General features: G+C 54.1%; 4 protein-coding genes across 4 annotated transcripts; 2 read left to right on the top strand and 2 right to left on the bottom strand.

The window, feature by feature from the left end:
• Nucleotides 1–140: 140 nt before the first annotated feature.
• On the bottom strand, nucleotides 141–2078 carry CABS01_08802 (uncharacterized protein; the record flags this gene model as incomplete). The annotated part of the gene is made up of 2 exons (XM_060542160.1): nucleotides 141–375; nucleotides 439–2078. 2 exons carry the CDS (start codon nucleotides 2076–2078, stop codon nucleotides 141–143), a joined length of 1875 nt encoding a protein of 624 aa, XP_060401050.1.
• A 2695-nt stretch (nucleotides 2079–4773) lies between these two features.
• CABS01_08803 (ATP dependent DNA ligase domain-containing protein) lies at nucleotides 4774–8214 on the top strand (the record flags this gene model as incomplete). The annotated part of the gene is made up of 5 exons (XM_060542161.1): nucleotides 4774–5112; nucleotides 5214–5830; nucleotides 5884–5977; nucleotides 6028–6110; nucleotides 6270–8214. 5 exons carry the CDS (start codon nucleotides 4774–4776, stop codon nucleotides 8212–8214), a joined length of 3078 nt encoding a protein of 1025 aa, XP_060401051.1.
• A 170-nt stretch (nucleotides 8215–8384) lies between these two features.
• CABS01_08804 (2OG-Fe(II)oxygenase superfamily protein) lies at nucleotides 8385–9669 on the bottom strand (the record flags this gene model as incomplete). Its single annotated transcript, XM_060542162.1, has 5 exons — nucleotides 8385–8981; nucleotides 9050–9200; nucleotides 9255–9271; nucleotides 9327–9440; nucleotides 9502–9669. The coding sequence occupies 5 exons, from the start codon at nucleotides 9667–9669 to the stop codon at nucleotides 8385–8387; spliced, it is 1047 nt and encodes a 348-aa protein (XP_060401052.1).
• A 2002-nt stretch (nucleotides 9670–11671) lies between these two features.
• Nucleotides 11672–11923, top strand: CABS01_08805 (uncharacterized protein; the record flags this gene model as incomplete). The annotated part of the gene is made up of 1 exon (XM_060542163.1): nucleotides 11672–11923. The coding sequence occupies one exon, from the start codon at nucleotides 11672–11674 to the stop codon at nucleotides 11921–11923; it is 252 nt and encodes an 83-aa protein (XP_060401053.1).
• Nucleotides 11924–12093: the final 170 nt, after the last annotated feature.

Genomic DNA, 12093 nt, shown 5'->3' on the forward strand with positions numbered 1-12093 from the left:
GTCCAGTTTTTTGTACTTTTATCTATACTGTAATCAATGCGATGAGGTCGTGTATGTGCAGCGTCGGCTTTTTCGTTGCAATGCTAGCATGCCGATTCCTGTGTGTTTTCGTCGTGATGATTGTGACCCGTAGACGTAGCTCAAGCCGTGGTCTCCTTGAAGTCGATGAGCTGCTCCTCTTGGTCAGTCTCCTTGAGGCTCTTCTCCCATTCGTCCATGAGGTTGTTGGCTGTTCGCTTCAGATTGCCGGGCGACAGCTTGTTGACGACGGTTGGCAGAAGCTCCTCCAGCCTAGCGGGAGATAGTAGGGCTGACTCAGGTCGAGGCTCGGGCCGAGCAGCGGATGTGTCAATGGTGATCGACGACTTCTTCTTACTGTTCACACACATGTCTTAGTATATCTCGAGAGTGGCAAAACATCATTAGCGAGGCTCTTACAGTGGAGTCACATTCTCGTCGTTGGTCTCGGCCATTGACGCAAGGTCCTCTGCTCCACCAACGGTCGATCCACTCCAGCGTGCTGGTTTGGCCGAGGACGGCTGGGGGGAGTCCCAGTTAGACCAGTCGTTATCATCAAAGGAGTCGAAAGTCAGCGGAGTCCATGAGAAGTGCTTGGCCTTGGTCGTTGTGGACTTGGTCGCGGGCTTAGGGTTCGGTCTTTCTTGCAACGCTTTCGACGGCTTGCTAGGCGTGTCCATAGGCGGCAAGTCAAAGGCAGAGTTCACCGGGACCCTGGTACGAGAAGAGCTGTTGGCCTTGATGGTGTCCTGGTCTGCAGCATACGATCTCCTGCCATGAGGGTCCGTCGAGCCTGAACGTCCACCATTGATGGGCTCATCGCCGACAGTGGCTTGTCTGATATCCTCCACGAAGCTCCACAGACCTAGCTTAAAGTCCTGTGCCATTTGCTTTGCGACAGGGGGAACGGCTGTGTTGTATGAGCGCGGCTGCCAGGATGCTCTCTTGGAAAGAGCAGCATGAGAAAGCATGGGCGGAGACCGGATTTCTGGCGATTTCAGACTGGCGGTATCCTCATGCACAGCAAAACCCTCCGGCTTGGTTGGTGACAGCAGCGATAGCGTCCTCGTGTGCCCGCCACGGAGGACTCTTCGTCTATATTCTCTGGGTCCGGTTTGTCCCTGCAAATCTCTCAAAAGCGATTTCCTCCGATCCAGTTCGACACTCCTCTTTAAGCCTGCCTCGTCATCGTCCAATAAGGATGGCTCAAATTGAGGCGCCAGTGGACGCATTGGCTCATTGCGAATCTCTCTCTTTCGTTGACCGCCTTGGATAGTCCACTGCTGCTTCAGTCTCGTCAGTTCACCCTCCGCGCGAGCCAGTTCTTCGCGAATCTCCAAGACACGTCGCTCTTGCGCTGCTATCGCAATGATGAAGTCATTGGGGTCTGAAGGTGATGTGATGGTCGAGCTGTCGACAGGCGTCGGGGGATATGATGTCGTCGCGACGGAAGCTGGGCGAGAAGGATCGCTGGTTGGTGGTGCAATAGGAAGGGTGAGTGAGAGTCGGTTCGTGTTACGCGATGCGTTCGACTCTGAACGTGACGCGCGCGAGAAACGTTCTTGGGTTGAGGGAGTAGGCGGAGGAGGCGTCACAGCCTCTGGGGTCTCCATCTCTCCGATCAGAGTCTCGAGTTGGGCTTCTGAAGGCTTGAAATATGAAGATCTCGGGGTGACGGCAGGTTGTGGTGTAAAAGCCGTGGTGGTCGTGGTGGCCGGGGGGTCCGCCGGCGGACGCTCAACCACAGAGGCACGACGGCGTATGATCTCGTGAGTGCTCTGCATCTCAGCGCGAGCAAAGTGCGCGGTGGACGCCTCGTGCAAGGATTGGCGATCGGCGGCGGTGGTGTATGCTCGACGGCGTTTAGGCGAAGAATGCGAGGGAGAGGCGGTGATGGGTCGCCGAGTATGCCGCTGTCTCCAGACGGCGGAGGAGTGAGCGTTATTCGTTCTTTTGGCAACGACAGCCTTGTAGGAATTCAAGTGTCTCTGGTGGTCATATAAGAGAGTGCGTGAGCAAGCAGAGATGAAGCAGATTTGTAGCAAAAAAATGGCTGTCATGAGTAGAGTGGAAAGAGGGTCATTATTGACAGCCCGAAGGTGTGCGTGTTTGTTGTTGTGCAGGCACAGGCACAGGCTCAGCAAGAGAGTGAATGGACCGGGCAGATAGCCACAAAGTGCAGCGATTAGAGGGCGGCCCGGAGAGAATTGAAAGTTCGGGGGTCGGGGGGGATCCAGGTTCAGGAACCTAAGCAGGAGATCCAGTTGGTGCTCCGTAGTGGCAGACTGCCAGTAAGGGTAGTCGGATTGCGTGGGCTGGGGAGTTGAAGGAACTCCTCTCTGGGTCTGCGGTCTGGGTCTGGTAGGGGGCTGTTGAATCAGGGTTGCAGCGCAACGGGGGCGACGATTGGATAGCGAGATTGGCCGAGCTGGCGTGGCGGACGAGGGTATTTTGCTGTACTGCGGTAGATAGGGGCGGGCCTCGACCTCTTTCAATCTTGCTCTGTCACTGCAGTGCTAGGTGTGTGACTGACTCCTAGGTTGTGGAGTAGAAGCTACCGGATAGGAAAGCTCGGTAGTCAGGGAGTTACGTTGCTGCAGTGGTCCAGTGGAAACTTTTGATCTCGCCTGTCTTCGCTTCGTCGAGAACCTTGGATGGGTTTGAATGACGGATTCGGGCACAGATTCCCAGTTGGATGAGGAACAAGGACTGAAAATGGGGAAACGTGTGTTGATGTAGAGATTGTGACGACCAAGCGAGGTCGAAAAGAGGATGCGGCTATGGGCGAGGCCCTGTACTGTGGCTCTGTGCTGTCAATGCTGCTCGAATTGCTTGATGCTTGCTTGTTGATGCCTTGTTGATAGAAGACGTGTTGTTGACCTGGGATCGTACAAGGGGAACAGGGAGACCGATGTCTGGACCCAAAGTATGAGGTAAGGTACCCGTCGTCGTATGCTATGTAATTGGTATCCGTAAGGTAGAGGAGCAAGGTTGGGTAAGGTAAGGTTGAGATGAGGTGAGGAGGTGTTTGGATGAAGGCTGGCAGAGAAGAAGCAATGGCGAGAGTATTGACAGCGGCAGGAGCGAACAGCGGCGGTGAGATCGAACCAATGGAGGAGGAGGGTGTGTGAGAGATATGAAAATGGTGGGATGAAAGAATGAAGTTGACAATGGACGAGTAAGAGAAGAAGAATTGTGACTAGTAGGGCACCTTCAAATTGATAGTCGGGTAGATGCAATGCGATGGCAGCAGCGGCAGTAGGTCAGTTGACTCTTTTGTTGGCTACGTCCCTGGTTGTTGGGATGGGAACCGGAGCATGTGGTCTGACCTTGAGCCGTTGATGACGGAGCCGTGGAGGGGTGGTGGTGTTCTTGAGAGTGGTATCCGTAAAACGCATTGCCTTTGTTTTAGTCTGGGCCTCTTTTTCTCTCTTTCTTTCTCCAGTGCAATGTTTACTCTACATCCATCGTCCCTGTTGACAGTGACAGCCAAGCTAATAGGTACTACTGCGTAAGGTCTCTGGATAAGCAGGCATCATCCTCCTCCGCTCTCTTCTGGGCCATTGTTCTCGACCTTGGATCTGGCATCGCACATGCGCTTTTCCATTGTTTTGATGGACGCCTCGTCAGATCAACAAGACGAAACGAAACCATCATCCACGCTCACACGGAAACCAGTGGACCAAGGCTTGCGTTTGCAGGCGTGGCGATCCACTAGGACAGACGTTATTCAGGGGCTTGCAGCAAATGCAGCAAGCGTGCGACACCATCGTCTGCAAGGAACCTGTAAAGACGCAGCGACGCTGCAACAAGCCGCAGCAGGAGTCAAGAACCTGTCAGGAACCGATGGGCGGCCGGGCAACAGGCTCGAAAGATGGGCGGCGGACTGACGGCGGCGCCGGACGGGAAAGTCTTGGAAAAAGGGCCCGAGGCATCAGCTAGCAGATCTCCAAGAAAACTACTGCGTACGGTACAAAATACTATGAAAGAGTGCTGGTGTGCAGGTGTGCAGGTCCCGGCAAGGGTCCGCAGGAAAGAGCTGGGATGAACCGTGGCCTGTGTGGGGACTCCCCAATCTGACAATTTCCTTGAAATTAGCAGCCAATCACAGCCGCACTTTGTTTCCCCGACTCTATTCAGAGACCCACGTGACTGCTCCTTTCGACTTTCCAGAACCTGCCCATTTATGCATTTACTCGGACCCCCATTTGTGCATGCACTACGGGTAAACTAAGGGTGGAACATCGTTGCATAAACACACCACTAATTACGGATGCACTTGATTGACTTTCACCCACCTTTTGAGCCGCCAGTCTGGGTCTGATGCATGTCACTGAGGTGGACTTCTAAATCCGTCCATTCTGAGGTGCCCTCCCTCCACTACGCAAACGCACGCCCACACGTGAGACCGCACCACCACTAATTGAGACGCGTGACGCGACCTTCCCGCAGTGGTCAACATCTGCATGACGCTCGCAAGAGGCACAGGAGCCAACTGGAAGCGGTGACGGAACAGGAAGGCAGCAAAAGACGGTAGCACTTCACCTTAGGCATCATCACGGTTCACTGTTGCACTGCCCTTCATCCATCATTCATCCACTGGTGCCTACCATGCTTTTGGCCCCTCGGTGACGTGAACCTAAGACGCTTTCTCTCGGAAGAACAACTCGATCGATTCATCTACAATATCTCAAGTAACTCTCTGACGACTAAAACCACCCTTCGCGGCCATGCTAGACCTACGAAGCCGTCACGATGCCTCTTCCCTTTGTTCTCGTCTGCGATCTTCTGGAGCAGGCTCACAAACAGTGTAAAACCGGCGAGAAAAATCTAAAGCAACGTGTATCCAGCTGGTTCACGCTGCACCGTCAACATATCGACGACCCGGGAACAGATGCCTCTGCTCTGCTCTCTACTCTCCTCCCGGATAAGCGCACCGATCGTGTATACTGCATCCAGGCCGACACGCTGGCCAACATCGTTGGTCGCACTTTTGGTCTCGGAACGTCACGTCTCCAAGAATTGCGTCGATACAAAGAGGCCGGTCGCGGCGAGGATCTGGCTGACTGTGTTGAGAGGATCTTCAAGGAAACGGTGAGTAATTGGCCGCGTTACAGATTGGGACTGAGGAGCTTTTCCCAGCTCATGGATGAGGAAGCAATAAGACGATCTGCCCATGCTGACATCACTGTTAGCCTCCTCCTATCTGCATCGGAAAAGATGCTGTAACTGTTGAAGAAATAGATTCAACCCTCAACAACCTCGCTGCCTTGTGTAGGTTCAGCTCGCCCGTTGTTCGGGCCTCGCAGCCCTATTCCAGCAGCAACAATCGGCAAGAACTCCTCGGTCACTTATACCTTCGCCTACAGGCGCGAGAGGCCAAATGGCTCACCCGCCTGATACTGAAGAACTTCCAGCCAGTCATGCTGGATCCTTGCCATCTCTATCATTGTTACGACCCCCTACTACCCATGATACTCAGAGTTCAGGACAATTTTGATGCGGCCTTGTCTCTCCTCAGAAAGCTGGGGAAAGAGCCCTCGTTCCGTAATGCCACGGGAAATCAGAAGTGGAGAGATCTAATACAACACCTGACGCCCGTCTTGGGCACCAAGGTTGGAAGACCGTTCTGGCTGAAAGGGAGGAGCATAAAACACTGCATGAAGCTTATCCAAGGCCGCATGAGTTGTGAGAAGAAAATAGACGGCGAATACTGCCAGGTTCACATAGATTTGAGCAAGGGGTTCAAATGCATCCAAATCTTCTCCAAAAGTGGCAAGGACAGCACCAAAGACCGCGCTGCGTTACACGGGTGAGTCTTCAACATCACTTTACCACACATTTGCCATTTACTGATGAGAGCAGAGCTATACGCGACTCTCTCAACATTGGGAGAACGAGCTGCAAGCTCTCCAAGGGATGTATCCTTGAGGGCGAGCTCGTCGTCTACAGTGACTTGGTATGCTCCATCGCATCAGCACAATGTCCGAAAACTGACAAGATGAATAGGAGAAGAAGATTCTGCCGTTCCATAAGATACGAAAATACGTTACGAGGTCAGGTAGCTATCTCAATACGGAAGCGGATTCGCAGTAAGTCAACCTTTCCGGGAACATCAGCCCACACCCCATCATTAAGCCATCTCTTTCCTTGCCTGTAATGCTTCTCCCTCCTCTTTTCGCTCGGCGCGTCTAGCTAACGGGAGCTTTGTCCGCCTAACCAACATGACGGATCCCAGCTAATGTTCCTAGGCGCTACGACCATGAACACTTGATGATTATCTACTTCGATGTTTTACTCATCGATGGGGAATCTCTGCTGGGTGCCAGCCAGAATGAGAGGTTCGAGCGACTGACGAAGTTGATCAACCGCCGAGAGGGTCATGCCGACCTTGTGGAGCGCCAAGTCATTGATCTCAATGATAGACTGGGAGTGCATTATCTCCGACGAGCCTTTGCTGAGTCCATCACTGCCCGGGAGGAGGGCCTGGTGCTGAAGCCAGACGACCCCTATTTCGACTTCAGCGAGAGTCGCCGCTCCTTTGCTGGTTGCCCCGTCAAGCTGAAGAAAGAGTACATCGGAGGTTTTGGTGATGTGGGCGACTTTGCTGTGGTTGCAGCGCGGTACGATGCAGACAAGGCAAAGTGCTACGGCATTCCCAACCTCAAGTGGACACACTTCTACCTCGGTTGCCTTGAGAATAAGGAGGAGGTAGAGGGGTGCCAGGCACGGCCTGTGTTCACAGTGGTTCACCAGGTGGAACTCAACGAGACCCTCCTCAAGACCCTCTCGATCTACGGAAACCCGATGCCGGTGTCTTTTGATGACAATGATGCCTTGATCCTTCATCTCGCACCAGGCATCGTTCAACAAAAGATGCCCACCGTTGTCTTCACCGAACCGCTGGTCTTTGATGTCCGCTGTTTCTCATTTGATAAGGAGGGAAACACCAACTTCTGGCAGCCGAGGTTCCCTCAGGTGTCCAAGGTACACTTTGACCGATCCTTCATGGACACAATCTCTTTCTCTGAATTGCAGGCCGTGGCTGAAGAAGCAACCACCACTCCGGCCATGGAAGACAGTCAGGAAATGCTGGACTGGATTGCTAAACTGGAAAGAGCGGACCCTCGTGGTGTTCCCGTTGATGCTATCAGCCAGTCCACAACGGGCTCTCTCATGACGCCATCTCGCACTTCTTCCGTACGGCCTTCAACCTCGCCAGCGCCGAACTTTTCCGTAAGCCCTGCCAAGCCTCTCCAGCGGTTACCGGCATTGGTAGAAGCCCCAGAGCCAACTCTCATCACTCCTCCAACCTCATCAGCCAAGGCAGCAGAAAGGGACTTCATCGCTGAAGACAAGACTGCCAGCGAAGCAGCAAATTCGCCGAGGTCCAGCAAAAGAGGTCCAGAGAGGGAAGACGCTACTCCGCAGAAACGACCGAGGGTTTCTTCCGAATCTGGCACCGCCGGTCGAGAGCTGCCTCCGCCAACCCGTCGACCGCTCGAGGATATCAGTGCCAATCAGATGTCTCTCTCTCCTCAGGCGTTCCAAACACGGCCAGCGACAGCAAAGCACATCGTGGTGGACCAGACAGCGCCTAGTTCAGCCATTGCTGCTTTACATGAGCCGGGCAAAGCGATGGAAGGATCTGTCGCAGAAATACCTCAGCCGCGTCGTCAGAGCGCGCCAGGACCTTCGTCTACACAAGCGAAGCCCAAGTGCCAACACGCAGGCGACAATTGTCTCTTTGCAGATACGACCGTCTTACTCGCGCCCTGCATCGCCCAACAACCCTGGGTCACCGAAAATCTTCTCCCTCTTCACGGTATCCACGAATGGACCGCGGATCCGCAAGACTGGATAGCATCCTCCGTCACAACCGCATCAACATCATCAGCAGCAGCAGCATCCCTGTCATCGACACCCGCATCTACCTCGGCCACGAACCGCCCCAGAAGAAAACGACCCCGAAAAATCTGCTTCGTCGAACACAACCGCAGGGAAGCAACAAAGACCTTGTTGAAATGTCTGAACGATAATCCGGTTTACACGCCGAATGGCAGGCGCGAGTACGTTGAGGTGTACGACTGGCGCCTTTTGGAGGACGTCACGGCGTTGGAAAAGGCGCTCAAGGGGTTAAAGCCGTCCAAGGAGCAGCCGGATCCCAAGCGGAAGTGGTGGGTTGGATTGGCTTAGCAGAGTGTCCTTTTGTTGTTGTTTTTCTCCGGATGTTGACTTTGAGAATGGGGATGATTATGTCTGTACTTTGCATAGCGTGGCCAGGGATACTACACGTCACGGCGTTCATGGTCGTTCCACGAATGCATTCAACCATTGAGAATTTCGGCTTGTCCAATTGTTACAACTCATGCCTTGGTCTCCTCCTCCTTGTACAGTCCCTTATAACTCTCCCTCAGCCTCATGAACAAATGATCATCAGCAGTCATGACCTTGCGCTCCGCGTAGGGATTCGCGTTCGGCGTCCCCTCGGGCGCGACAAACTCCTTCACCCTATCGCTCGGCACGGGATCCAACGCCACGGAGCCCACGGGGTGACAGAAGAAGGCCATGGAGTACCTCGGCCCGGTGTCCGTCTCGCCCTCGGCGCCCTCCCCGCCAAACACGACGCGGTGGACGGTGCTCCGGAACAGGCCGTTGGTCCAGTAGCTGAGGAGGTCGCCGATGTTGATGAGGATGGGAGGCAAGGGGTCGGCTTCGGTGCCGGGCGGCGTGACGGGGACGGGGGCCCAGGTGTTCTCGCGGGTGAGGATCTCGAGCCCCGCCTGGCCGCGGAGGCGGAAGAGAAGGGTGACGGAGCCGTAGTCGGAGTGGGCTCCGGCGCGGACGTCGTCTGGGTTGGAGGAGGTGGCTGAGGTGGGCGGGTAGTAGAGCATGCGGAGGATTGTGCCCGAGTCGCCCTTTGAGCGGAGGTGGGCGGACGAGAAGAAGTCTGTGGGGTTGACCTGATGACAAGTTTAGTGAACTGCTCGTGGAGAGAGGGTAGCTGGAGGAAAGGGGGAGGAGAAAATACATCGAGGCCAATGCCGAGAAGCTCGAGCAGTTCCAGACAGAGGGTGTGGCACTGATCTCTGAACGAGTTCAGGAAGGGCTCATCTGATTGAATGGTGGGAGGCAGAGGTTGCTGGGCCTTGCCATCCTTGAACTCGCCAAAGTTGAAGGCCCTGAATGGTGTGTAAGTCAAAATGTAGAGATGCTCAAAGACCCTTTGACCTTACTCCTTGTAGTCGCCAACCTATGAAAAAGTCAACATCTGCATATTCCCTAGATTTGGGTAGGATCAGTCATACCTTTTGGTTCTTGGGGTCGAGAGTCTCAGAGTGCATACCAGACCAGCCGCGGTTGTTCTTCTGGATGGTGCAGGCGGCCTTCTCCTCGACCGGTGCCTTGAATAACTTTTTGGACTGTTTACCGTTGTCATTTGAATTGCTCTGGAAAGAGGTCCCATTTCAAGTTGGGCCATACCAGATCAAATGCCGAGTCTTGGTCGCCCAGCGCAATGTACCTGCCCGTATTGCGGATATAAATGAAGCCATGTTCGACGGCGGCATCAACAAGTTGGCGCGCAATGGCGGTCCTGTCGACACCCTCCGCGGCAATGTCAATAATTGGAATATTAGCCTTTGGCGCCATGGTGTATTTGTCTCCGTCTATTTGTGAATTCACGGTGCGGTAGGTCAGACAAAGTACTACGAAAGGGAGGCGACCGGAGCTGACTTATTAGAATGGAGGGTTGGAGGGGCGAGATTCAACCGAAGTCGCGCGAAGTGGGATGCGATAAGCGATAAGACTGGGATAATGGAGGGGCGGACGGGACCGCTTGGGGCCGGGGCAACGACTTGGGTAATGACTATTACGAAGCGTTTGATAGCGACTGAAGGGCGGAGAGGGCCGAGGTAGCGGGATATCCGTGGTCAGATTTGGTATCACGAGAGGTTGACGGGTCCTGAGGTGTCGTGTTGCACTCGTCGGATGTGTAACCTGTCTGCTGAGGGGGACAGTGGATGTTCGGGTATTGGAATGGAGAAGGTAATATTCAAGTAGCGAAGCTCAAACTTGACAAGAGCTTGTCAGCTAGCAAACGTTCCCCAACGCCACGGAATCCAACGGTCAGACTAGGCCGACGGAGCGAATAGCATGTAGTCCAAGCTTACAATAGATGAAGTGAACAGAGCCCGTCTACTCGGAGTGTTGATGTTGGTGTTGCTCTGCTTGAAGGAACCTCCGCATGCACCAGGGCCAGGTTGTCAATTGAGCAGGGTTCAGGCCGTATAATCGCACTTGCGCCATGGTGTGCTCTTGGTAAATTGCTAGTAGGCTTGGCCACGTGCTTTCGGATGAAGAACAGACAGACGGAGGCTGATACAAACAATTGCTATCATCTAGTCCTTGGATATTCCGTATGAATAGGTAGCCAGCTGCGGGTGTTTGAGATATGGAGACGCCATTGAACGTATATGCGGGAGGTGAATAAATACTAGTGACCAGTTGTGAAGGCTCAAACTTGGGCAACTCCATAGTCGCATGGTAGGGGCCGGGCATGCGAAGATGATGGAAGTACGCGACGGCAAATCCCATGGCAGCTGTAACCTGAAAGCTTGCTGTGCTCCCGAGAAATGTTATTTGAAGATGTTTGTCGGGGGGCAGACATGCAAGGGGCCGGCGAAGAAGAGGGATCAAGACATGGCTGCATCGCACATCCCTGACACAGAGGACAGGCGAATATAAAGAGCGGGGATCGGGGGGCAGCGGGGACGGGAACCGCTGCATGGTCGGTCAATTGATGCTGCCTGTGGCTTGAGCGATGGCTCGTGTTGGCGGGAACTTGGACCGACACCGTGCTGCTGGTAGGAGATGCTTGCTTGACATCGTACCTATCATCGTGAGGTGGTGGGCGTATTTCTCTTGAGGCTTAGGTTGTCAAATCAATCAAGAGAACTTTTGTCTATGTATAGTGTAATTGATGATTCTTGTTGCACTACCATATCTTATGTAACCCTAAGGTAGATAGGTAAGATGCAAAATGGACACAGGCGTCTAAATGTGCAACCGGAAGGAAAGGCAATGCGTTGTAGGCGTAGACTGAAGGGAAACTAGCACCTTCAAAGTGGAAACATCGTGGGAGGAAATCACCTCAGGGAGACAGAACAGTCGTGGAATCAGCAAGCCACATGCACCGCCACAAACAGCACCCACATCTTTTTCCCTTCCATAGGTTCCTTCCACCTCTCACACACGCTAACCCTACAACTTCCCTAGCGCCTCGAAACCCAAGGGTTGCCAACTTGCTCCCCCTGTACAGCGGTGCGGTACCTCGCACCTTCGTTCCTGAACCCCCAAACTTTCCAATTACCTCCCCTCCGCCAGCGCCAGCGTTCTTTTCCAAAAGCTCCCCTCTTCTTTTGAGACACGCTTGTCAGTGTCATTGGCCCTGCAGACGGCCGTTCCCTTTTTCATGACAAGCTCAGCCATTCCTTTGCAAGTTATTCCGACTTCTTCTACAAAGCGCCCAGTCTCTTTGCTTCCGCTCCCCTGAGTGGTCTCGCGACCCAAGCTCCACCCGCTTCCCACCTCCAAACGGCTTGTTGTCAACTCGAGCTGACGAGCTCCTCGCCGTTGCGCAAGGCCCGACAAGATGCCTTGTGAGTCTTCCTCCTCTCTCCCGCCTCTCCGAAATCCCAACCCCGCGATGCGCTGGTCCTCTGCTCTGCTCTCCGATCTCTTTCTTCCCGATCCTCGCCTCGCCGTCACATGCCTTCAAGGCTACCTGCGTCATACCCGCTTCCTGCGCCCCAAAACATCCGATTCCGCCGTACCTGCCTGGAAGCTCTACACACCCACATACGTCGTAGCTTCGCCTGTCGAGAAGCATCAAGACTCTGCCTGAGCATTGGCATCGAACCTTTCGAGCTACACCCGTCAAAAGGAAGGCTATTTCGGCTTTCGGGAACAGCACACCTCACCACACCAGGAAGGAACGGCGGGCAGGACGATTCCGGCCAGGCACATCAGCCTCTTCTCACTCTTGCGCTTCACAACCGCCGCTCTGCGATTTGT

This window comes from Colletotrichum abscissum (assembly GCF_030869225.1).
Source record: "Colletotrichum abscissum strain IMI 504890 chromosome Unknown Scaffold_20.1, whole genome shotgun sequence".
NCBI lineage: Eukaryota > Fungi > Ascomycota > Sordariomycetes > Glomerellales > Glomerellaceae > Colletotrichum > Colletotrichum abscissum.